We start from the raw sequence: 24,944 nt of genomic DNA, 5'->3' as shown, positions 1-24,944 counted from the left end.
ATATCACAAAACATATAAACAGTCTATGATCACTGACAAAGCTACGTACTAAAAACATAGCTGGGATCTATACTTTGAACATGATAATTTGTAAATACAGTTATTATTTTGTAATGTGGAGCAGTAAGTATCTGTAATGTGAATCAGGGCAGTACTAAATAACAAAACAAAATGCTCTTTTATATGATCCATGTTATTTTTAAAATTATAGAAATACCTGTATTGCAGATTCTGCCAAGGGTACGCAAACTTATGCCTGCATACAAAAATAAAATACTTGCCCCAGCCTGAGTCTACCTTCATTAGTTTACTCTTGCCTGAATATGATTAGTTTCGGAGGATGAATTATTCTAATTTAGGAGAGTTTTTTATTTTTTTTTTTACATTTTTGAAACCAACATACAAATCCACTTGTAGAGAAAGCAAACATTGTGCAGTGCAATAGATTGTTTGACGTAAAACCTTTTAGTAACTAGCCTTGGTCTTCTCTGTGTATTATTATTACAAACTAAGTGAATTTGATCTTCAGTATTGTCTCTACAAAACATGTCAAATGGCTATGTGTTTAACTCTCATGTCCAGTATGGATTCATCAACACATGTTTGAAGTCTCTAGTGATTGACAGATTTGGAGAAGAGACATGGGACAAACTAAGGTGAGCATCCATAACGCTCCTACAAATTACTTGATTTTACACAGAAAAATACTGATTTTGATTGGATTTTTGCAGGGATGAGGCAAGGGTTCAAGACACCTTTATGACTTATGAAGTGTACACAGATGACATCACCATGCAATTAGTGACAGAGGCCTGCAAGATGCTTGGTAAAGCACTTTCACTTCTTTCTTAAGACTGAGTTTGATTTTCAGAGCACCCAGCAGTATTTATTAGAAAGAGCGTGTTTGTTCTTTGTCGTTAATGCACACTTTATAAAACGGATAGTTCCAGTACTTGATTCTGATTGGTTGAGCCACGTTCAAAGCCGTTGTAAATTACTCAACAAACATACACCTGTGACTGTATTACATTAGTATTACTGCGCATTACATTAGTATTACTAAGGGGGTTTTAGGCTAACAACGCCCCTTAGCTGTTCTAAATCCACTGTACACCACGGCTTCGCTGGGCTTATTGCTCAATTCTGTGTTTATCCAAAGACCTTGATCAAAGTGTGTTGCTGAGGCAGTTTGGAGAATACTTCTTTGAATTCTGCAAAAGGTCTGGATATGATCATATGTTGCGCACCCTTGGAGGAAATCTATTTGAGTTTATGGAGAATCTGGATTCACTGCACAGCTATCTCTCTCTTTCCTACAAGGTAAAGTGAGCAGGACATTATTATTCCCATAAACATCTTGAGGAGAATTTCGATCAAAGACACTGTTTCATAATTTATTTGTTAATCCAGAATTAATAGCCCACTTTTGATGTGCCAAAATAGGACCTTTCATTCTCACTCAATATTACTTTTTCTGAGTTAGTGATTTATTTATTCATGCATTCAGAATCATTTATAAATATTTATTCTTGTGATAAGAACTACAAAAACATATGGTGTGATCTTTCATGTGCAAAATTTCTATAGCAGATTTGTGTTATCTTTATTTTATTTTAGGAAATGAACGCACCATCATTCCGTGTAGAAAAAAACAATGATGGCACCTTGCTGTTGCATTACTACTCGGACCGACGAGGTCTTTGTCATATTGTCCCTGGTAAACTATCTATCTATCTATCTATCTATCTATCTATCTATCTATCTATCTATCTATCTATCTATCTATCTATCTATCTATCTATCTATCTATCTATCTATCTATCTATCTATCTATCTATCTATCTATCAATCTATCTATCTATCTATCTATGCAAGCTATATGTGCGTAAGGAAGTAATGAAATTTTCTGGTTGACTGGTCAATTTCTGATGCTGAAGGTATCATTGGAGCTGTGGCCAAAGACTTCTTCAACAGCACAATAAAGATGGAAATAGTGAACCAGATAGAGGAAGTTGAGAGGATGGGGAAAAAGGAGCATATTGTTTTCCTCATCACACCAGTGTTCTTAGACAAAGTATGCACTGAAAATGCTTTCTCACCAACTCTACACAATTTATTTTTGATGTTCTAGATATATGTTGTAACATATATTAATAATATTGCATTATTTCACAGTTATATACAACATTATGTACAGTATACTATTGGGGATTATGGTTTTGCTTGGGCATATACAGTAACACACACCTTCACTGTTTTCTTTCCAGGACTTTTCTAAAAGGTCCCTCCTGAAGAAGTCTCAAAATCCTGTGCAGAAAAACCACTGGGGCACAGTCAGAAGCTTGATACATCCAGAAAAGGGTAAAGATAGAATACAATTATTTGTTCTAGGCAGACCATGATGTATATGAGATGCAACAAAATTGACAAGTATTATTTTAATTCTGTTATGTATACCTCTTAACTGAGCCTCATTTTTAGTCAATCACAAAATGATTTTCTGATGATGGTCTGTATGCTTTGTAATCAGCAACATTCTTATATTACAAATTTTCTAAACAAATTACCATGTTTTCCTGAGATTAATTGTAGAGTAAACTTTGTATTTATGAGTGATTGTATTAATTTGATTTTTCTTTCCACATCAGATAAAACTTTAAGTGGATTTGAGCCTGTGTACCCAGATAGTCTCTGCATCGATCTGAAGACATTTTGCAATGCCTTCCCTTTCCACATTGTGTTTGATGAAGAAGTAAGTGATGGTTGAGGATTTACATTTATTTATTTAATAGACAAGTTTATCTGAAGCAACTTACAAATAAGGTAATGTGTATCAGATTAGTACTGTACACAAGCTAGAGCAGAAATAAAATGCAGAAATCAAAGGCAGAAAATAGTGGGAAAACATTTAAATATACAGTATATTATCATTATAGGAAGTTTGTTTATGGTTGTGTATTAATTTTTACCCATTGAAAGCATTTGTTGAGTGATGAGCAAACATCCTATAGTAAAATCGCACTAATATTTATAAGCTAATCTGTTAAATGTCAACACTACTGTAAAGCCGACATAAGGATATAAAGGTCATGCACAACTGAACATGCCACAGAAATCCAGCAGCTAAGTGTCATGTGATGTCACCGGATGCATCACAACTTCCACCAGCAAGTAACAGTGGCATAATATAAGATCTGGAAAAATATAAGATGCCAGTGTTGTGCAAAGAATACTGCACATGACAGCAACAGCTCACTGCATGAGGCAGTGGTTGTAAAGCTGTGTCATCTTCTTAGTCAGAGTTAAGTGCACATTGTTGGTCATTATTTGTGTGAAATTGAAAATAATCTCAGAATGTTATTTCAGAATGTAGAACAGAATTAAAAGCAGAATTAACTTGAGCTAAGCAATCTTCACCGGGAAATGCCATGGAAAAAAGTGTTCCGGTGTGCAGATATTTTACACAAGTTAGCATTTATCCTAATATACTATATGCATGTGAATTTGTATGTGCACAAATTTCTATATTAATTTTGTACTTATGCAACATTTATACATCAGGTGGTTTATAGGCAGCAGACCTGTCCAGTGGGAGTTCACTCTTGTCCGCAGCAGAGTTTTAGACAGAACTCTTTTAAGGGCTTTAGACCGTGAAAGGAAAGAGATTGGTCTGTAATTTCGACTGCTGTGGTTCCGTGTTCTTTCTTTGAGCCTTCTTAAATGTGGAAAGTTGCCATGTTGTTACAGATGTGTTGATAAAGTGACTGTGAGGGCTAAAGTTTGAAAGCATTCTGTTTAACATTTTCTGCATTGCTTAGTGCCTAATATTTTATTAAGTCATTGATATTTTCTTCTACTCAATGCATCCATTCAGCTACAGGTTAGACAGGCAGGGGTGACTATTCAGAGAATTGTGCCAGAGTTACAGACCAGGTGTGGCCAGCTGGATCAATATTTCACCATCCAGAATCCAAAGGTGACTTTCAACATCTGCAGCATCCGCAAGTTCATTAATAGCCATTTTATTTTGCGGACAAAAAGAGAAATAATGTCTATGGCTTGGAAAGAGAGACCCATGCTAGAACTGAGAGGTGAGAATTCTCAGACATTTATTCCTGATTGTTTCTGCTGTTCTGTCAAAAAAAATTAAAACATTAATCTGTAATATGAGCTGTATGTATATTAATTGAAATGAAAGTGGTGTGGGGAACACTATGTGTCTCTTTGTCTGTGGTTTTCTCACCTGTTCCTGAAGACATCCATGAATGTCTCCTTTGTCTGACACACCCATTTCAGGTCTTGGAGTCTCTACCAATAATGTCCTGAATCAAGTGTGTTTAATTAAGGAGACATACTAAATGTGCACTGCTAGGAGAGCTCCAGGAACAGAGTTAAGAAAGTCTCAGGTTACCTATGTAACCCGGTTCCCTGAGAGGGAACGAGACACTGCTTCATGGCATTGGCAAATAGGTGCCTGAGAAACACTCCATCAGATTCTATTGTCTGAAGGAAGGCACTTTCAGGCTTGCCCCAAGGTGTGGCGACGCAGCGTCTCGTTCCCTCTCAGGGAACCAGGTTACCTACAGTATGTAACCTGAGATGTTCCCTTTTGAATAGAAACTTTGAATCTGCTTAATGGAGTTGACGTTATGGGAACAACAATTCCAACATCAACAAACCAAGGGGAAATCAGAATCAGAATGAGCATTATTTGCCAAGTATGTTTACACACACAAGGAATTTGTCTTGGTGACAGGAGCTTCCAGTGCAGAAAAAAGTACAGACATGATGCAGACATACATAGGAATTACATAGTAGAAATAAAATATAACAATAATATAAGAAACACAAATTTAAATAATGCGATATATACAGCCGTAGAAAGAAAAAAAAATAAGAAAAAATATATAAATATATATTAATGAATGTACAGATATGTTATTTAAGTGAATCGTTTATGATGTAATTTACAGATGTAAAATTGTAGATGTTATGTACAAATGTACAGTTATGGTAGACCATGTACAGTTATGAGAGTTTTAATTGTTCAGGCTGAATGTAGCCTGTGGAAAAAAAACTGTTCTTGTGCCTGGCTGTTCTGATGCTTGGTGCTCTGTAACGCTGGCCAGAGGGCAACAGTTCAAAGAGAGACTGGGATGGGTGTGTGGGGTCCAAAGGGATTTTCTTAGCCCTTTTTCCCACTCTGCAGGTGTAAAGATCTTGGAGGGTGGGAAGGGGGGAACCAATAATCTTTTCAGCCGTCCTGACTGTCCGTTGTAGTCTCCTGGGGTCTGATTTGGTAGCTGAACCAAACCAGACAGTTATTAATGAGCACAGGACAGACTCGTTTATGGCCGAGTAGAACTGTTTCAGCAGCTCCTGTGGCAGGTTGAACTTCCTCAGCTGGTGAAGGAAGTACAACCTCTGCATGTGAGTGTCCCACTTCAGGTCCTGGGAGATGGGGGTGCCCAAGAACCTGAATGACTCCACTACTCCCACAGTGCTGTTCATGATGGTGAGTTGGGGGAGTTCAGGGGGATTTCTCCTGAAGTCCACTATCATCTCAGCATGTTCAGCTCAACGTTGCACCAGACAGCCAGATGTTCAACCTCCAGTCTATAAGCAGACTCGTCATCGTTTTGGATGAGGCCGATGACTGTTGTGTCATTGCAAATTTCAGGAGCTTGACAGATGGGTCTTTGGAGGTGCAGTCATTTGTGTACAGGGTGAAGAGCAGTGGGGAGAGGATGCAACCCTCAGGAGCACCAGTGCTAATAGCGAAGGTCCTGGATGCAGCCTCCTTACTGCGCCCACCAAAGCAAACCAAGAGTTGGGTGGATTCATGCCACTGGCCTAAGCAGTGGACGTAAATCCTAAGGGCCCAGGTTGGACATAAAAAATGCAGTCTTTCTTGCTCCAGCGACTCATGCGGCGGAGGAAAGAAAGCCTGAAGGATGACTGGCCCTTGGCCAGTCGCAGAAGGCACCTTTGGGACGTAATCCAGGGTGTAACCAGGGGAAAAGTCTAAACAGGAGGAGGCTACTGACAGTGCCTGAAAATCTCCTACTCTTTTAAGCAAAGTCAGTATTAACAAAAGAGACACTTTTGTCAGTAACTTTTGAGGCTAACTGTAGGGGCTCAAATGAATCCAAGTCAAGTCAGGTCACCTTTATTTATATAGCGCTTTATACAATACAGATTGTTTCAAAGCAGCTTTACAGTGATAACAGGAAAATAATGCATTTCTTCTATTGTTCAGCTGAAGCCAGTTCAGTGTTGATTTAGTTCCATTGTAAATATCATCAATTATTAAATTAGTTCATTTCATCTATAACGCAGTCCTGTAAAAAAAATTATGTCCCAGGAAGGGACTTGCGGCCTGCAGATAGGCTTCAGCCGACTGCCGCACTGCGCTAAAAAGCTGGAGACTAGGGGATGTCTCCCAATAGAAGCTCCATCAATAGGTATATGAATAGCCGAGAGCTTCCACTTCATAGCATACAGCTTCCTCATGGAGGGAGCTCTAGAACTTAAAATAATCTCAACAATCTCAATTGAAAGACCAGAATCTATGAGCTGGTACCCCTCAGGGACCAGACCCAAAGTTTCCAGATCTCTGGTTGGGGGGAGATATATTGACCCCTGCACTTGCGAAAGAAGGTCCCTTAATCCAAAACTGAACCCTTGCTAGAACTCCCGGAAGCAGATCTATTGAAGGAAAGGCAAACATGAGAAACTTCCTGTGTTCTGGCAATATCTCAATGTGGAATATGTGTCCTTCAAATCTATCTTCATAGACCAATCCTTGGTTAGAATTTGTGACACGATAAGTTTCAGTGTTAACATCTTGAACCTGTATGTCCACGGAGTAGGGATCAAGCAACTCAGATCTAGAATGGGACGCAACCCCCCTTCTTCTTAGGAACCAGGAATTAGCAAATGTAAAAGCCTGATTCTCTGTCGGGAAGAGGTATGATGTTCGATGGCCCCTTTGGCCAAGAGAGACTGAAGTTCCAAGGACATAATATCTGTTTGATCCGAGTACACTACAGTGGGCTGGACACCAGTAAAACAAGGTGTACATGAGGCAAACTGGATCCTGTAACTCTTTTCTTTTGAGAACCCATTGAGATACATTCGGCAGAAGTCAACACGCTGCCAAATGATCTAAAAGCGGTATCATCTTTTCGATAACCGGAAGAGATGTGGTCTGTTCGCTTTCCTGTAACAGCCTGCTGGGAGGGAGCAATCCAACAGGTAGCACTGACTCTTTTTCTCTTTTGGCACATGATGGCATGGTGTGGACCAACTCGCCTCAGGGAAGAGAAGTGACTTCCTCAAGACAAAGAAGCTTTTGGCGTGTTTCTCAGGCATCTATAGACCCCTTCACGGTCGACGTCACAGGAAAATTCTAAGTTCGCAGTGCGCATGTCGGGGTCAGAAAGTTCATTCCATCCCATTGAATTGTGTGTTAACCAGAGAATTTCTCGTCAAGAAAAAATGCCTACTTGTTGCGTCGTGGACTGTGAAAATCACACCAGTTGTGGAGTCAAGTTTTTCAAGATTCCTGCAGGATCTCATCCGTTTTTAAAAAAAAAATAGACGACATTTGTTCAGATCTATTTTTTTTACAGTCTATGGTTCAGATAGATACTGCTATCTGCTAAGTAGCATAACACAGGTCACAATTAATTCCAGATATCGAACTTCACCTAACTATTAAACCAGTCTACAGTTTACAGAAAACATTTGTTTACTTACCAGGGCTTAACTAACGTTATACCGTTGTTGTCACAATAACTGTCATAACACAATAACACTACAAACACGAGCATCTTTAATCGTAGCATTGTCCCAGTCTGCCCGTTTATTATATAAAAAAAATACACATACTTAACAGTGTTAAATTTGAAAAAATACTGTTCGAAAGAGCTGCTTGGTTTGTTTCCACAGTTATCTGCGTGGTTCCTCGGCGATGAAGTTCCACATTTACGGCTGTCCAACACGAAAATGCAGCAAAGCCGTTCACAATATTTTCTTCAGATAACTCCAAATTTCTCCCACACACTGGACTTGATTTTTGATGACTGTCAACAACTTTACAATCTTCACTAGCTATTCTTTTCTTCAACTCCTCAGCATCCATCTCGACGACTGCACGCAGATCGCGCGCGCGGTTATGATGCATTTTTAAAAGTGAAAGATCCTGGGAGGGCGTGGCGCGTGGGCAAATAAACTGATGTGGATTTTAAATAATTTTATCAACTTCAAATACAGGCATAATTTTGTAGACGTGTTCCTAAAAATATGAATGTATTTTTACGTTTGCATGTGATTGTTTTAAACCCGTGTTTAGACCCGTGTTTCCCCCGTTTCCGACACGACACAGTTGTTTGAGCAAAATTTGCGGGTCACCCGTCCAAACCCGTGCAGGACTCTAATCAGGCAGACAATCGCCATTAGCTAAAACAAGTTTATTATGGTTCTGCTCCCGTTCCTGTGATGGCAAAGACAGTGCATAATATGCCGGTCTATAATAGCCGCACCATTTTTCTGACCCCATGCTGCGCGCGCACCCAACCTAGGCGTTCGATGTTTACAAACATTGAAGGGGTCTATACATAGTCTCGGTGACATGCTACTCAGACACCAGCTTCAGAGACCGGCTCACACAGAACCAATCCCATAATGTCAACGCCATGACGCAGTGTCAAAGTTCCTATTCGAAACTTATAATAATAGCATAGATGTATTTTTGACCAAATCTGTATACTTGATTATTGTATCTTATATTTAGATTTATTTTCCAGGCTTATATAACTTTGACAAATGTTAATTAATAGAATTATTAGAATTAATTTCTGCATTCATTCAGATTTTCCCTTTTCATCTCCTGTCCACCTCACAACCTTTTGTACCTTTAGGGAATATCAAATTAACCTCTCTAATGACTGTGGTTTTGTAACTTAATCACACTAAAATGTGGTGTATCATCTGTAACTTAAGACTGTAACTAGCCCCATATTTAACATTCTCTGCATCCCTTAATGCATTTGCCTCTATACCTCTTTCCTAATATTTTTCTTACTTCCTTCTCCCAGGACAAATGATATGGATGCCTCTGTTGCGTTGCATGCTGTACCTAGCTTCGCCCTTACTTCGCAGCTTGCAGGAGCTGGAGGAGCACTGCATGCACCTCTCTGATATTGCTCCACATGACGCTACACGTGATTTGATCCTGCTTAACCAGCAGCGTCTAGCGGAGATGGAGCTCTCCAACCAGCTAGAACGGAAAAAGGAAGAGCTGCATCATCTCTCAAAACACCTTGAGGAAGAAAGGCAGAAGACAGAAAATCTACTCTATGCCATGCTGCCTAAACATGTTGCCAACCAGCTGAAAGAGGGCAAGAGAGTGGAGGCAGGTGAATCAAATGGAGGGATGGATGGTTAGGCAAGCAGAGAATGCAATGAGTAAGGTTTCAGTAGAAGTGGTGAGAGAATAGAAGTGTGTCCCACAATGTACCTTTTTAGTATTTTCAGTTAAAGCTAGGCAGTCATTCCATTTAAATTCTCAGTTGTAAAGTGCTAGGTTCTCATTTGATTCATTAATTTATCATTCAGTAATTTAAATTCCATTCAGTAATTACACAACCACCTCTCAAATTGTCCAAAATTAACTCCCTGCATAGACTGTCAGAGTAAAAAGTACAAATGCACAGTGAGTTTCAACATCTGTGTCTGAAAGTGCAACTGGGTGACAAGAGAAAGAGGGGAACAGGATCAGGAAAGGATCTCGAGCTGTGACTTGTTGCGCTGCTGTGCCATATGTCAGATGAACTTATTGTTCATTGAGATTTTATTATATATGATAGAATAAGTTTGTACAATTTTGGTAACATTGTTATAACATTTAATTATTGCAGATTTGTAATTAGTGTTTTTTTTTTTTTTTTACCAGTAAAAAGCAGTATAATTAAACACGGTTGACAAGAAACTGTTGACCAGCAAAATAATATTATGACGTTATAAAAAAAAAAAAAAAATTGACAACCATCATAATTTCTGTTTAATATGTTTAACAAAGCTAAATCTAAATGTACCCTCATATATTTATTTAACTACCCCTTACGGTAATCACACCCCTGGGTGGCAGTCACTGCTCTAGGACATCTTTGGATCAGGATTGATTCTACTATATACTTTTACTGGTACTAATTCAGGTCATGTTGGACAGAATGCCTCAGGAGGACTTCAGATATCTGTCTATGACATGTTATAAAATAATCATTACTCTACTGTTGGGGACCAGGATGCAGAGATCAGAAACTCCATCTACAGGGGCACTATGAACTTACTTATGGTGTCTGCTGAGATCACTTATGTGTCACAGTACAGTCTAGAGTGAGTAGTTTATTTGTTACCAAGTGACTGTCGAATGCGCATGCGTCGCGTCTGAACGCGTTGTTGTCTTTGGAGCTCTATCGATTTGATTTATAATTCTTGATTTTACTCTTTAAACTTACTTACAACAAACATTTTCTACTTTGCCTCACTGAGAAGCACTACTGCTCAAACCTCATAGTTACAACGCTGGCTGTTGAGCAGACGTGTCTCAAGCCTGTTAGTGATCCAACGCTGGATACTCTTATAGGTTACTCCCGGGGATCACGGCTGAACGCGTCTTCTCAACACTCACTTACAAACATTTTTCACCTATCGTGCGTCTACTCTACACCCGTACCACTAAAAAGACGGATTATATCTAAGACGTTTGACAGAAATTAGTATTAATTGATAGCATCACTGGTTGTGTCGTTGCTAACTTACTGTCCATCTGTTAAAATGGCGAATATATCAGATGTATGTAGTCTACCTTTTGGTGCAGGTGAGGACACATTTGAGCTGCACGCGGTACAGTCTGAGCTGGAAGCTGTTGAGAAACAGATCCACGACCTTTTAGTGAGACAGGCCGAGCTGAGAGACCGGCGTTTGGCTCTTGAAACATCACGCGCCGATGCTCACAAATCAGAGATTAATGTTACTAACCCGCTGACTCCGACCTCGTCTACTCCGTGCGTTACTCGGCATCGGTCCCGAGCGCCAAGGTCGCGATCAGCCATGGTCTCGTTCACTCCGGCTCCAACACGCCACCACGAAGCCTGGATATTTCCGCAGCGGAAGACGCGAGTCAGGTCTAGACCAAGACCCTCTCCGACCCTCCCGGTTTTCGAGTTATCCACACAAAACCGCTTCTCCGCTCTTCGCGAAACAGAACGCGATGCTGTGATCATCGGTGATTCCATTGTTCGGCACGTCCATGCTACATCAGGTAAAAATAAGGTGCACAGTCACTGCTTTCCTGGTGCTCGTGTTTCTGAAATCGCTGCTCGCGTTCCCGATATTCTGAACGATAACGAGCGCGTCGGAACTTTGGTATTGCACGCGGGAGTGAACGACATCAGGCTGCGCCAGACGGAAGTTCTGAAGAAAGACTTCAGGAATCTGATCGATACGGTACGCAGCACATCGCCTGATATAACGATCATTGTGTCAGGACCGCTTCCCACGTACCGTCTAGGACATGACAAGTTTAGTAGATTATTCGTGCTAAATGAATGGTTAACGTCATGATGCAATGAGCAGAAACTGCTCTTTGTAAATAATTGGAATCTGTTTTGGGAGCGTCCTAGGCTTTACCGTGCTGATGGCTTACACCCAAACAGATTCGGATCGGATCTTCTGTCAGATAACATCTCCAAAATGTTAAATACCTTTTGACTAGTAACCAAAAGTCCAAATCATAGTCTCTGCTGCACCAAATTAACTGATATAAATACTAGTGTAGAACATTGCATAGAAACTGTGTCTATTCCTCGTTTAGTGCGATCAAATAATAAATCTACTGCAGGATCTAGGAAAAATCTAATTGTTATTAAAACAGAAAATGTTGCTATTAGTAAACAAAAACAATTTCTAAAGCTAGGTCTTTTAAACATTAGATCACTCACACCTAAGGCAGTTATTGTAAATGAAATAGTCACAGATAATAGCATCGATGTACTTTGCCTTACTGAAACCTGGCTTAAACCAAATGATTATTTCGGTCTAAATGAGTCTACTCCATCAGGATACTCCTATAAGCACGAGCCCCGTCTGATTGGTCGTGGTGGCGGTATTGCAACTATCTATAGAGATATTCTCAATGTTACTCAGAAAACGGGTTATAAGTTTATTTCATTTGAAGTACTTGTACTAAATGTTACGCTCTTAGATGATAGAAAAACATCCCTATTATCTTTAGCCTTGGCTACCGTATATAGACCATCAGGGCCTTACGCTGATTTCCTAAAAGAATTTGCAAATTTTCTCTCAGATCTATTGGTCAATGTCGATAAAATATTAATTGTTGGAGATTTTAACATACACGTAGATAATCAAAATGATACGTTAGGGGCTGCGTTTATAGACTTATTAAACTCCTTTGGGGTCAAGCAAAACGTTACCGGACCAACTCATCGTTTTAATCATACACTCGATTTAATTATATCACATGGAACCGATCCAACCGATATAGATATCATTCCGCAAAGTGATGATGTAACTGACCATTACATGGTAACTTGCATATTACGTACCCCGGTAATATATCATGCTGCGCCGCGTTATCGATTAGGCAGAACAATCCTTCCATCCACCATAGATCATTTTTCAAATTGCTTATCGGATCTGTCTCAGCTGCTGCCTGAACCTAAACAAACAGATGAACTAGACGAACTAACCAGCACTATGAGCACCATTCTCTCTGGAAAATTGGATATTGTTGCACCTATGAGACTAAAAAAGGTCAGAGAGAATATTAAAGCACCATGGTACAACAATACTACTCGTGTTCTAAAGGGAGAAACCCGTAATTTAGAGCGTAAATGGAAACAAACTAATTTAGAGGCTTTTAGAATCGCTTGGAAAGACAGTACGTCACGCTATAAAAAGGCCCTAAAAGCGGCCAGGGCTGAGCACCTCCGCAAACTAATAGAAAATAACCAAAACAATCCTAGGTTCTTATTTAACACCGTGGCTAGACTAACAAATAAACAAGCGTCACCTGAACAAAATATCCCGTTACAGTTTAGTAGTAATGATTTCATGAATTTTTTCACTGAGAAAATAGAAAACATCAGATCCACAATTGTAAACGTTCAATCTTCAATCGTGCCTTATAATTCAGCCTCGATTATCACCCCGCAAGAACAATTACAGTGCTTTACAACTATAGAACAAAAAGAGTTAAATAAACTTATCATTTCCTCTAAAACAACAACGTTTATTAGATCCCATACCAACTAAACTATTGAAAGAAGTGTTACCTATAGTGGAAGAGCCTCTCCTCAATATTATTAACTTGTCTTTATCTTTGGGTCATGTTCCAAGAACATTTAAATTGGCAGTTATAAAACCTCTCATTAAGAAACCACAATTAGACCCAAATAACCTAGCAAATTATAGACCCATTTCAAATCTTCCTTTTATGTTCAAAATATTAGAAAAAGTTGTGTCTGCCCAACTGGGCTCTTTCTTGCAAGAAAATGACACCTATGAAAAGTTTCAGTCTGGATTCAGGCCGCAACTGAAACTGCGCTTGTTAAAATCACAAATGATTTACTCTTAGCTTCTGACCAAGGCTGTATCTCAATGCTAGTTTTACTTGATCTTAGTGCTGCGTTCGATACTATAGATCACACAATACTCTTAGATCGACTACAAAACTATACCGGTGTTCAAGGACAAGCATTAAGCTGGTTCAGATCATACCTATCTGACCGCTACCATTTTGTCTATTTAAACGGAGAAAAATCGATCATAACTCCAGTAAACTATGGAGTGCCGCAAGGATCTGTGTTAGGCCCTCTATTATTCTCAATATATATGCTGCCACTTGGAAATATTATAAGGAAACATGGAATTAGTTTCCATTGTTATGCTGATGACACTCAACTATATATTTCATCACGGCCGGATGAAAACGCTAAATTATCCAAATTGACAGAGTGTGTTAAAGATATAAAAGATTGGATGACGCACAATTTTCTTTTATTAAATCCAGATAAGACAGAGGTAATACTTATCGGTTCAAAAAAACGCCCACAAAACCTCTTACAATACAACTTTAACATAGTAGGGTGTCCTGTTACTTTATCCTCTACAGTAAAAGACCTGGGTGTTATATTAGATTGTAACTTGTCTTTTGAAAATCATATTTCATATGTTACAAAAACAGCCTTTTTTCACCTTAGAAATATTGCTAAGTTACGTAACATGCTATCAGTTTCTGATGCAGAAAAGTTAGTTCATGCATTCATGACCTCGAGACTAGATTACTGTAATTCTTTATTAGCTGGTTGTCCTGCATCCTCAATAAACAAGCTACAGTTAGTCCAAAATGCCGCCGCTAGAGTTCTTACTAGATCAAGAAAATATGATCATATAACACCAATTTTATCATCACTACATTGGTTACCTATAAAGTTCCGTATTAATTACAAGGTATTGCTACTGACTTATAAAGCCCTAAACGGCTTAGCTCCAGTTTATTTAACGGATCTTCTATCGCCCTATAATCCATCGCGCTCTTTAAGATCACTAAACTCGAGGCTTTTGGTCATACCTAGGATATCCAGATCCACCAAAGGAGGGAGAGCATTTTCACATTTAGCTCCTAAACTCTGGAATAGTCTTCCTGATACTGTTCGTTGCTCAGACTCGCTCTCCCAGTTTAAAACTAGATTAAAGACGCATCTCTTCAGCCAGGCATTCATATAATATTTTAATCTTACAGTTTAATCCGGTCTCTACTTCATAAACGCCAGAGGAGAACTGGCCCCCGACTGAGCCTGGGTTCTCCCAAGGTTTTTTTTTTTCTCCATTAGGTCACCTGATGGAGTTTTTCGGTTCCTTGCCACTGTTGCCTTTGGCTTGCTCAGTTGGGGATACTTAATTTGATTAATCGATTCAACAGTGCTATTGATCAGCATTACCAAACGTGGATGTTTTACACCAGAAACAAACACTGATATACTATTTTATTTAATACTGTGAAGCTGCTTTGATACAATCTGTATTGTGAAAAGTGCTATATAAATAAAGTTGACTTGACTTGACTTGACTTAGTTGAGGCATGGGTCTACTTACAGCTTTTATTGAGATGGGACGATAATCTAGGAATAAAAGAATTAAACAACCCAATGGGGAAATCGCAAACATGACAGCAATATGTTTTGTATTGTTGTGAATTGTTCTTAGTTCCTTGTCCCACTGTGCAACAAGAAACAGAAATAAAAATTATTTATGTACTGACAGATTTTTATGAAAAATATACAGAACTGGACTCTGTATACAGAGTTCACCTGGTGCAATTTGTGTATGTGTTCTGTGAGGTAGGGCTCTCTCAATTGTCCTCATTCATCAGCTGGTGTAGATACTCCTTAGTCTCTCTTTGTTGGTTCTCTGGATCTGGTAGCACTTCCCTGATAGGAGCACTGAAAGTCTTCAATAATTTTCCTGGCCCTAGTTCTGCATCGCTGAGTGTATATGTCTGTGATGCAGGGAAGAGAAGTCTTGATGTCCTTCTCTGTTGTCCTTATCACTCTGGATAGTGCCTTTTGGTTCTGCAATAACCCCCCTTTGGGTAAACAGAACAGAACTAACGTGAATTTATTGCAGATTTCATTCATTCAAGATTTTAAAGTATAATATAATTTGATAATTTATTCAAATTAAAAGGGCACTCAGATAGCCAAATCCTGACTGCACGAGAGGAGGAGCTGGGGATGGAGGAGGGTAATTAGCTCCTGAGAAACGCAACAGCTGCTGATAATACTGGAGGAGCTTATATATGAATACAGTGATAGGTGTCATATTCCTATAGGTAGACGTGGCTTGTTTCAGCGTGTTGTTACTGGAACAGCACATCCACAACTGGAGTAAAACTTTCTAGCTAGCACATAATCTTTTTTTTATTTCTATTTCTAAATGCTCATCCCCAGTTTATATACATATAGGGTAATAGACTAACAAGACACACCTTAACACAATCAGAGAACTAATCATCAAGGAAAAACTGCACAGGACTTCAACAATAAACAGGAAAAATCAACAGGAAACAGTCCTATGAGCTGTTGTTCATTTGTATTTAGACTTTTCCTTCCAAAATGTTTGTTTGCAGCGGAAAGAAAACGGATTTGTTCTACAACATGGAGTAACATCCGTGAATGTCAGAAATCACTCAGAAACATTACTAGGCAAACAGTAGTGGGAACGCCCACTAGCGACCTCACCGCCAGCCACTGGCGACATGCAGCAACAAAGTCGCTTGTAGTGTGAACGCAGCTTACGTCATTCATTATAATTTGCATTTTTGCCTTACCAGGACTATAGTCAAATCTTGACTCTACAGTGCTTTTCTTTTAGGTGAGTTTGAAGAGTGCACCATCCTCTTCAGTGATGTGGTGACCTTCACAAATATCTGCTCTGAGTGTGAACCCATCCAGATTGTTTCCATGCTCAATTCTATGTACCTGAAGTTTGACCGTCTTACCTCTGTACACAATGTTTACAAGGTGAGCCTTAGTCATGATGATTTTTTTTAAATGTAAGACTACATTTATTAATTTTGATTTGATGTTACAAAATGTGTTCGACAGGTTGAGACAATTGGAGATGCTTACATGGTTGTTGGTGGTGTGCCAATCCTGATGTCAAGTCACACTGAGCGTGTTGCCAACTTCGCCCTAGGCATGATCATAGCTGCAAAAGAAGTTACTAACCCTGTGACTGGTTGCCCTATTCAGGTGATGGGGGTTATCTTTGATTAATACTTTAGACTTGAGATTCAGTGTTTCAGTCTGTAATGTCAAGCCATACCTGCTTCAAATATTCACATTTCCATGAGAAAGATTACAAATCTTCAGAGGGTTTAGGAAAGAGTTTGGATTGATTTTTGTGAAAAAATATAATTTTCTCTTATTCATATCTTATTTATACTCTCTGTTTTTAAATTGACTTCTATTAAAGTGGTGTTTTGTGTCCCAGATTCGAGTGGGCTTGCACAGTGGACCAGTGTTGGCAGGGGTGGTTGGTGAGAAGATGCCTCGCTACTGTTTATTTGGAGATACAGTTAACACGGCGTCCCGAATGGAGAGTCATGGCCTGCCTGACAAAATCCACATTAGTCCCAGTGTTTATCAGTGAGAAGCATGAAAATATGTCCTCTGTCTCACAGTTACTTCAAATAATCTCTATTTGGCACTGTAAATATACAGTATATATATATATATATATAAACCTTAATGTAGATTAATACTTATTTGGCTGATTTCTTGTTAACAGTGCTCTAAGAAATAAAGGCTATCAGATGGAGGAGCGTGGAGAGATAGAGGTAAAAGGTAAAGGAAGAATGCAAACCTACTTCCCAGCAAACACAGAACGTTCCCCTAACGTTCCCGTTTGGTTCCCATTTGGTTATTTTTTTGGGAACCAAACAAGAACGTTCTGGGAACGTTCCCTGTATGTTATTTTTAGGATCTATGTTTATAACATTAAGGGAACGTTCCCAGAACGTTCCCTGTAGGTTATTTTTAGGTCTAAATTTATAACCTAAAGAGAACGTTCTGGGAACGTTCCCTGCAGGTTGTTATTTAATAACCTAAAGAGAACCTTCCCAGAACGTTCCCTGCAGGTTATTTTTAGGTTTAATTTTTATAACCTAAAGAGAACCTTCCCAGAACGTTCCCTGTAGGTTATTTTTAGGTTTATTTTTTATAACCTAAAGAGAACCTTCCCAGAACGTTCCCTGTAGGTTATTTTTAGGTTTAATTTTTATAACCTAAAGAGAACCTTCCCAGAACGTTCCCTGTAGGTTATCTTAAGGTTTAATTTTTATAACCTAAAGAGAACCTTCCCAGAACGTTTCCTTGCAGGTTTTAGGTTTTATTTTTATAACCTAAAGAGAACGTTCTGAGAACGTTCTCTGCAGGTTATTATTTTAATATCACTTACTATTAACAGGCAGATTCAACTGACAACGTCGTCAGTACGGTCCCCTAAGGTTATAAGATAACCAACAACGTTCAGATCTATTCGCAATAACTTTTTATTAATGATATTTTAAATTATGTTATATATTTTAATTCTATATGTTAAATGCTGCGTGACTTTGAAGTGTTTTAATGCGCATGCGCGTGATCAAACACTGGAGCACGTGCGCTGCGCGAGAGCAGATGGAAACGTCATCGACAACTGACAAACAACAAAACTCCCGTCTCTCGCTGTTGGTTACACTGCTTTCAGGTAAGTTTAGACAACAAAATCTCACAAATAATACACACAAACGCCCCTGACACATTTCTTACGTGTAATTGACACGCTTCTGTTAAATATTTATTTTAAAAAAATGGTTTTATGTCTTTGAAAAAGTCCGTTAGCATCTACGCTAGCTAACCGTTTTCAAAAGACAACGTTAGGCCTAAGTTACGTTAAGTTGAGGTCTTATTTATGAAAGTTTGGGTTTTTAAACACATATTTAGTGTAGATAACAGTTTTTGATAGTTTTGCTGGTAATTTGTCAATGGGAAGTAAGCTAATTTATTTAGGCTAACCTAAAAGAATGCACTGTATTGTTAACTTAATCAGTGACGTCACTTACCAATATTGCTAAAATGTGATTTCAGAATAGCGAGAGAAAAAATAAAACTCTACAACAAGGGGTGAGTTATTGTTTAATCATGATGATAATTCCATATGCATTTATTTCACAATATATTATCTTAAGATTTGTATATATTTATCTTTTATGCATTTCACCTCTGTTCTAGCTTGGTTCCTTGTAATAAACCTATCACATGTAATATTTTTGGCTCTGTGACAAACAGCATGTTATGTTCCTAGATCATCATGCTGTGATGGCCTGCTGCACTCCCTGTCCAAGAAAATCTCTATGAACCATATGACTAGTAAGCAAAACCACCTCAAACATGCAGTGCACTGCTGTTCAAAGGTTTGGGGTCTGTAAGATTTATGCTTTTGAAATAAGTCTCACGTTTTAAAATCATTAACCCCAAGTTTTTTCAGTGAGATTGTCCTTGAGAAGCCTGTAAGCTAAATAATCAGCTAAATAATAGGCGACAAATACAATATTATAATGGTCATAGTTATAATAATTCATTTAACTATTATGATAACATGATATCCTGATGATTACTATATTTTATTTTATTTCTTTAGGTCTGTTTTGAATTATGTTGGCCAATGAGACTGACACCATACTGTCCAACTCAAAGGTATTTATGTATTTTTTTTATTGATCAATACTGAAATTCTTTGTACTTTTAAATGCGGTTCAGGGGGTCGACAACTTTAGGCAGTTATTTTTCACAGATTTATTTATTTAATGTTTATTTGACAGGGACAAATGCATAGAACATTGCTTTATAAAAAATACAAAGTAGATGCCATGCATACAGGTTTATAGCCATGACTAATTTGCAACCCCTTGATATCTTGGGCAGCTGTGGCTCATACTCTTAGCCTTTAAAAATGTTTGAATTGATATCCCCAATGCAATATCAGGGGGTAAATATATCAGTAGAGTTCTTAAAGTTATGGCTTTGCTCTTGTTACCAGATGGGATAAAATCCCTATTGTTTGGCCCTGTATTCTTCAGGACAAGACCTTGATGCCATCCACAGTCAGTAAATGAAGAAGGTGAGTTTAGCCGAATTCAGTTCTCTTTCACTTTTTTTTTACAGACACGTGCACGCAAAATGAAGTCAAAATGGCGAGTTTCCTCTTGTCTTGTGTTTTAAACAGAAAGAAAACGGATGCGTGTCATTTATATTAGTTCTGCGCATTCGTCTTAAAGGGACAGCAGCCTAACGTACCAGCAGCTGTTTGTGTTGCCAATGGTGATCAAACATCAAAAGAGAAAATGACTTGTAGCTTTAGCAAAGATACATTAATTTTATAGTTATTTTATTTTTACACTGAAGACTTATTTTACATTTTGATAAATCAATTTCTGTACCTTATAAGTTAGATTTAACTCAAAAACATAATGCACTGCTTATTTCAACTGTGTTTTTCTTCTATTGTATTTATCTATGCTTGTTATCTATTGTAATTTTCTATGCAGGTTCACTCCTCTACAAAATCCCCCCAATAGGGGTTATGAGGAGCGCCCAGCGGTTGAACCGGAAATAGGTCTAAGCATTTCCGCTTTTCACTTCCGTACACATCTGCAGCGGTAGGTGATCTCTGAGTTTACTGTTAATTTTTGCTTATTACACTAAAATTCTTACTTCTGTTTTAATTAAAATGTCACGAAGGCTAAAATATCAGAAAAGGGAACATCCGAACAGCAGTTTTTGTTGTGTGCCGGTCTGCTCTATGTCGGGGAAAATGAGTAGTACAAATAGGTTCTGTACTCATAAAGTGACGTCAACATCAGCAGTAGCATTCGCCGTCAGGCAAGTGTTATTTAAATAAACTCCTGATGTACTTACAAACTTTCCAATGCCTCGTTTAATGAGTACAGAACCTATTTGTACTACTGTAGTAGTTTGGTACCATTCTGGGCATTATTAATTTACCAGATACAAACCTGGAGCCGTTAGCGCATGCACTAAACCATACGGCTGATATCTCTAAATAAACTCTAAATTTTTCAATATCGTGCAGCACTAATATTGAGCATATCTTAAAGTGAACCTGGAATGATAATTTGTGATACCAGATGAGATGTATGTATGATAGATTTTGAACTGTACTATTTTTTTTATTTCAGGTTCCAGCGGAAGGCATCAAGGCATCAGACGTTGGCCTGGACAGATGTACCTGTAAACTACACCGACCTTTGCTTTTGCATGGATGGCTGATTATTACCATGTTCTGTGAGGGTTTCATTATAGCAAAACTGAGCACCTGTGACAGTGGAATTTGTAGGTGTAAAGTCACAGATTAAAAAAAAAATTGATAGCAGTTTCAAACTTTTTTTCACTTTCTTTCTCATAAACAACACAGCAGTTACAGGTTTTCAAATTCTTCATTGGAGGTGAGACTTATACATAAAAGGTAGAGCGAATTCGCAGGTCAGAGTTCACTAGACTTAAATATTTTCTCTGTTTTTTATTTGACTTCAGAGAGAGAGGCTTAATGGGTATCCTTACCCCTATATAAAACATTCCTTTTTTGATTTGTAGTCTGAAATAATAAATAGTGCAATATAAATAAATGCAATGTAGTGTTTTGAAATATATACATTTTTCTATACACATTGATGCTGAAATATCTGAATAAATACATGATACCAGCAGCGCTCGTGCTCTCATATCTCCTACAGCTTGTGACACACAATCCCACCTCACTCTTTTCATTTGCTCCAGATGAATATTACTGCCATTACAGGGCTTGAATTTTGGCATGGGATTGTGTGTCCATGTAACACGTTGTCTTTTTATTTTCTTGTTAAATTTGCAGATGGTGTTGGGAGTTTAAATGTTTTGAGCGGTGTGAAGGTTGGCACATTCATGTATATTGTATATAAATAAATACTTTTTTCAACTTTTTAGCCAAAGTTATAGGCTACAGTTTGCAAAAGATAGTTTTAATTAAAATGTTTGTGCAGTTTTATTTATTGAAATATATTCATGTTTGAAATATTAAATGTAAATTACTGTTCCTGAATACATTTTGCTAACACTGTTTTTAATGACTTATTTTAGGTTGATAATTAAACAATGAATCAACAAAAACATGGATTGTGTGCTGATTTATTTATTTAATACAAACTGATTGATTTACTTATTAATGATAGTTTCTGTAAATTCAATTTATTGTAATAATATATTCATAGGATTCTTAAGTGTTTGAACAATAAACAATGTAGAATATGTTTGTAGACCTATAATTTGTGTACAGGCATATCAGGATGTGTAGACGTTAGGAGAACGTTCCGGGAACGTTCTGGGAACCTTTCGGCAACGTTCCGGGAACGTTCCCCTAACCTTCCGGGAACGTTACGAGAACCTTGCGGGAACCTTTCGGGAACGTTCTGGGAACCTTTCGGCAACGTTCCGGGAACGTTCCCCTAACCTATAGGGAACGTTCTATTAACGTAAAGAAAACTTTCCTGGCTAACCAATAGGGAACGTTCTTAGGAACGTTCCCAGAACGTTCTGGGAACCAAAAACTAACGTTCCCAGAACGTTCCCAGAACGTTAAATTGTTAGCTGGGTTCCTACAGAGGAACCTAAAAGTCACAGAGAGTGAGATCATGGGGCTTTTGGTGCACAACACTGACTCAGTCAGGAAGATGACTCATTCTGGAAGAGACTGTGGTTCACAGCTTCCTCACTATAGGGCGACATTAAAAGGTCTGTTGAATATCTGTTTATCATTGTTGGCCCAATAAGGCCAAAAATCCCATTCTTTATCGGGAGAACTACAGATATGTTAGATAAACTGTTTTATATTGTATTAGATATATTACTGTACATTACTTTTATATTATTAGCCAATTTATAATTGCATTAAAATTTTTTTTGCATGAATAGTAGTTTGGAACACATCACCTGTCCCCAAGATTTGGTATCAGTTGCAAAATGATTTAGCAAAAATTGCATAGTGAATATAAAATAAACATAAAATTAAACAGCGCATATAATATTTATTTTTATTGCATTCTTTTTCACTGACCTTTTTTAAGAAAAAAGAAAAGAAAAAACAAACAAATTGGTAAATTTTTATGACCTATTTTGTACTCTACAGTGAATACTGTATATGCTTGCAATAAAAAAAGAGAAACAGATTTTATTGGTCCATTCCATATAAAATTATAGTTTTATTAATAATAAATAATTATGAATTAATTAATGTGCAGAAAACATCAATTATGTTACTGTTTTCTATATGTCATTGTCTTCTGTTTTCTTCATTTTTATCTCTTCCTCTGTTAAAGCTACCCAGAGACTGCAGAAAGGAGACAGTTGTCCATTGATACCAATGAGATATGGAGATAGTCCAACAGAGAGCAAACCTCCCGCACAGTTTATTGACCCTCAGAAAAGCAGTATAACAGGTATCACCATACAGTACAGCAGAAAATAAAACTATAATAAATGGGGAAGTTTGATAAATGTAATTTTGAGAGATAAAGGGATAATGTCCACTTTACATTAAAACAATTTTTTTTTTTTTAAGTTACATTTATTTATAACAAATGGGTGCACTGGCATTGCTTATATCATTGACTGTTATGTTCACTAACAGGTAAACCACGAGATTCTGAGAGTTATGGGAGTCTTTACAGTGAGAAAAGCTCATTGGACGAGGTGACAAAGGAGAGCACACCCAACAAGACTGACAATAAGAAACCTTCAATTGATAAACGGAGAAAACATGTTCACACTAGGTTCTGTTTGTTATTCTGATCTGTTTCATGAGCCCAGATGTGTCCAATATGTTATACTCTGTTATATGTTACTCTTTAGATTTTAATGTAATGGTAATATGGAAAATGGCTGTCTGAGACAAGATAATAGTCATGTACTAAATTATTTGTAGTATTGTCTACACTGCAAACAATCATTTCAACTTGTTTAGCCTTTAGATGTAATTTTTTCCCTTTTTACTATTTTCTCAAATGAGGGTCCCCTAGGCAATACTTGATATCAGGAGCGTGACCCCAAAAAGATTTTGGAAAAAAGATACTCATCCCGTTGCATCCTCAAAGCCTCTGGACTGTCAATGGCCCTGATATCTTATGCAGATTTTAAAGGGCCAGATCTTAAAGGGGCTATAAGCAGAATTCAGAAACACTTGTTATTAGTGACACCGGTGGCCATTAAGTGAACTGCAGCCAGCAACTTATAGCTTATGCTCGCACTCTTGCACACACAACGCACAAGAAACTGAACAAGATCCAATGCCCAAAAGCCCCATATAGTCATTTTGACGAAGTTTTTTTTTGTTCTTTGCTTAGAATTAAAAAGAAATTAGAATACCTTTGCAATGATATACTGTTAACGAACATTCCGGTGCTTTCCACGCTGCTGAGAGTGGCGAGATGAATATATAAATATGTGCTGCATGCTTTTAACGCAATAACCAAATAAACACACAGCACAAATGACAGCGATTTTTACACCAGCTCTGCAATTACCAGCCTCATGTAATTAAAATTACACTGTTATGATTGTTTGATTATAAAGTATATTTGAGACTATGGTAACACTTTACAATAAGGTTCTTTAGTTAACATTAATGTATTAACTAACATGAACAAACAATAAGCAATACATTTGTTACAATATTTATTAATCGTTGTTAATGTTAGTTAATAAAAATACAGCTGTTCATTGTTTGTGCATGTAAGTTCACAGTGCATTAACTAATGTTAACAAATACAACCTTTGATTTTAATAATGTATTAGTGAAGGTTGAAATTAAAATTAACTAAGAATAATAAATTCTTTAGAAGTATTGTTCATTCTTAGTTCATGCTAACTAAGGTAGGTAATGTTAACTAATGAAGCTTATAGTAAAGTGTTACAGAGACAATAGACTGTAAAGATCTGGCTATACGAGACTATAGTCCATCCATCCATCCATCCATCCATTTTCTACCGCTTATCCGGGGCCGGGTCGCGGGGGCAGCAGTCTAAGCAGGGATGCCCAGACTTCCCTCTCCCTAGACACTTCCTCCAGCTCTTCCGGTGGGACACCGAGGCGTTCCCAGGCCAGCCGGGAGACATAGTCTCTCCAGCGTGTCCTAGGTCTTCCCCGGGGTCTCCTCCCGGTGGGACATGCCCGGAACACCTTCCCGGGAAGGCGTCCAGGAGGCATCCGGAAAAGATGCCCGAGCCACCTCAACTGACCCCTCTCGATGTGGAGGAGCA

General features: G+C 38.1%; 1 protein-coding gene across 1 annotated transcript; it reads left to right on the top strand.

Moving 5' to 3' along the window:
* Window positions 1-546: 546 nt before the first annotated feature.
* Window positions 547-23,549, top strand: LOC308693845 (guanylate cyclase soluble subunit beta-2-like; the record flags this gene model as incomplete). The annotated part of the gene is made up of 17 exons (XM_081370937.1): window positions 547-656; window positions 732-826; window positions 1,160-1,320; window positions 1,618-1,717; window positions 1,938-2,074; window positions 2,268-2,361; window positions 2,649-2,752; window positions 3,875-4,091; window positions 9,102-9,422; window positions 16,465-16,613; window positions 16,698-16,844; window positions 17,086-17,240; window positions 17,383-17,497; window positions 20,834-20,885; window positions 23,006-23,125; window positions 23,317-23,447; window positions 23,538-23,549. 17 exons carry the CDS (start codon window positions 547-549, stop codon window positions 23,547-23,549), a joined length of 2,220 nt encoding a protein of 739 aa, XP_081227063.1.
* Window positions 23,550-24,944: the final 1,395 nt, after the last annotated feature.

This window comes from Scardinius erythrophthalmus (assembly GCF_964197995.2).
Source record: "Scardinius erythrophthalmus genome assembly, chromosome: 7".
Lineage (NCBI taxonomy): Eukaryota > Metazoa > Chordata > Actinopteri > Cypriniformes > Leuciscidae > Scardinius > Scardinius erythrophthalmus.
Note: the sequence above shows the minus strand (reverse complement) of the source record. Positions and strands in the feature narration are given on the sequence as shown.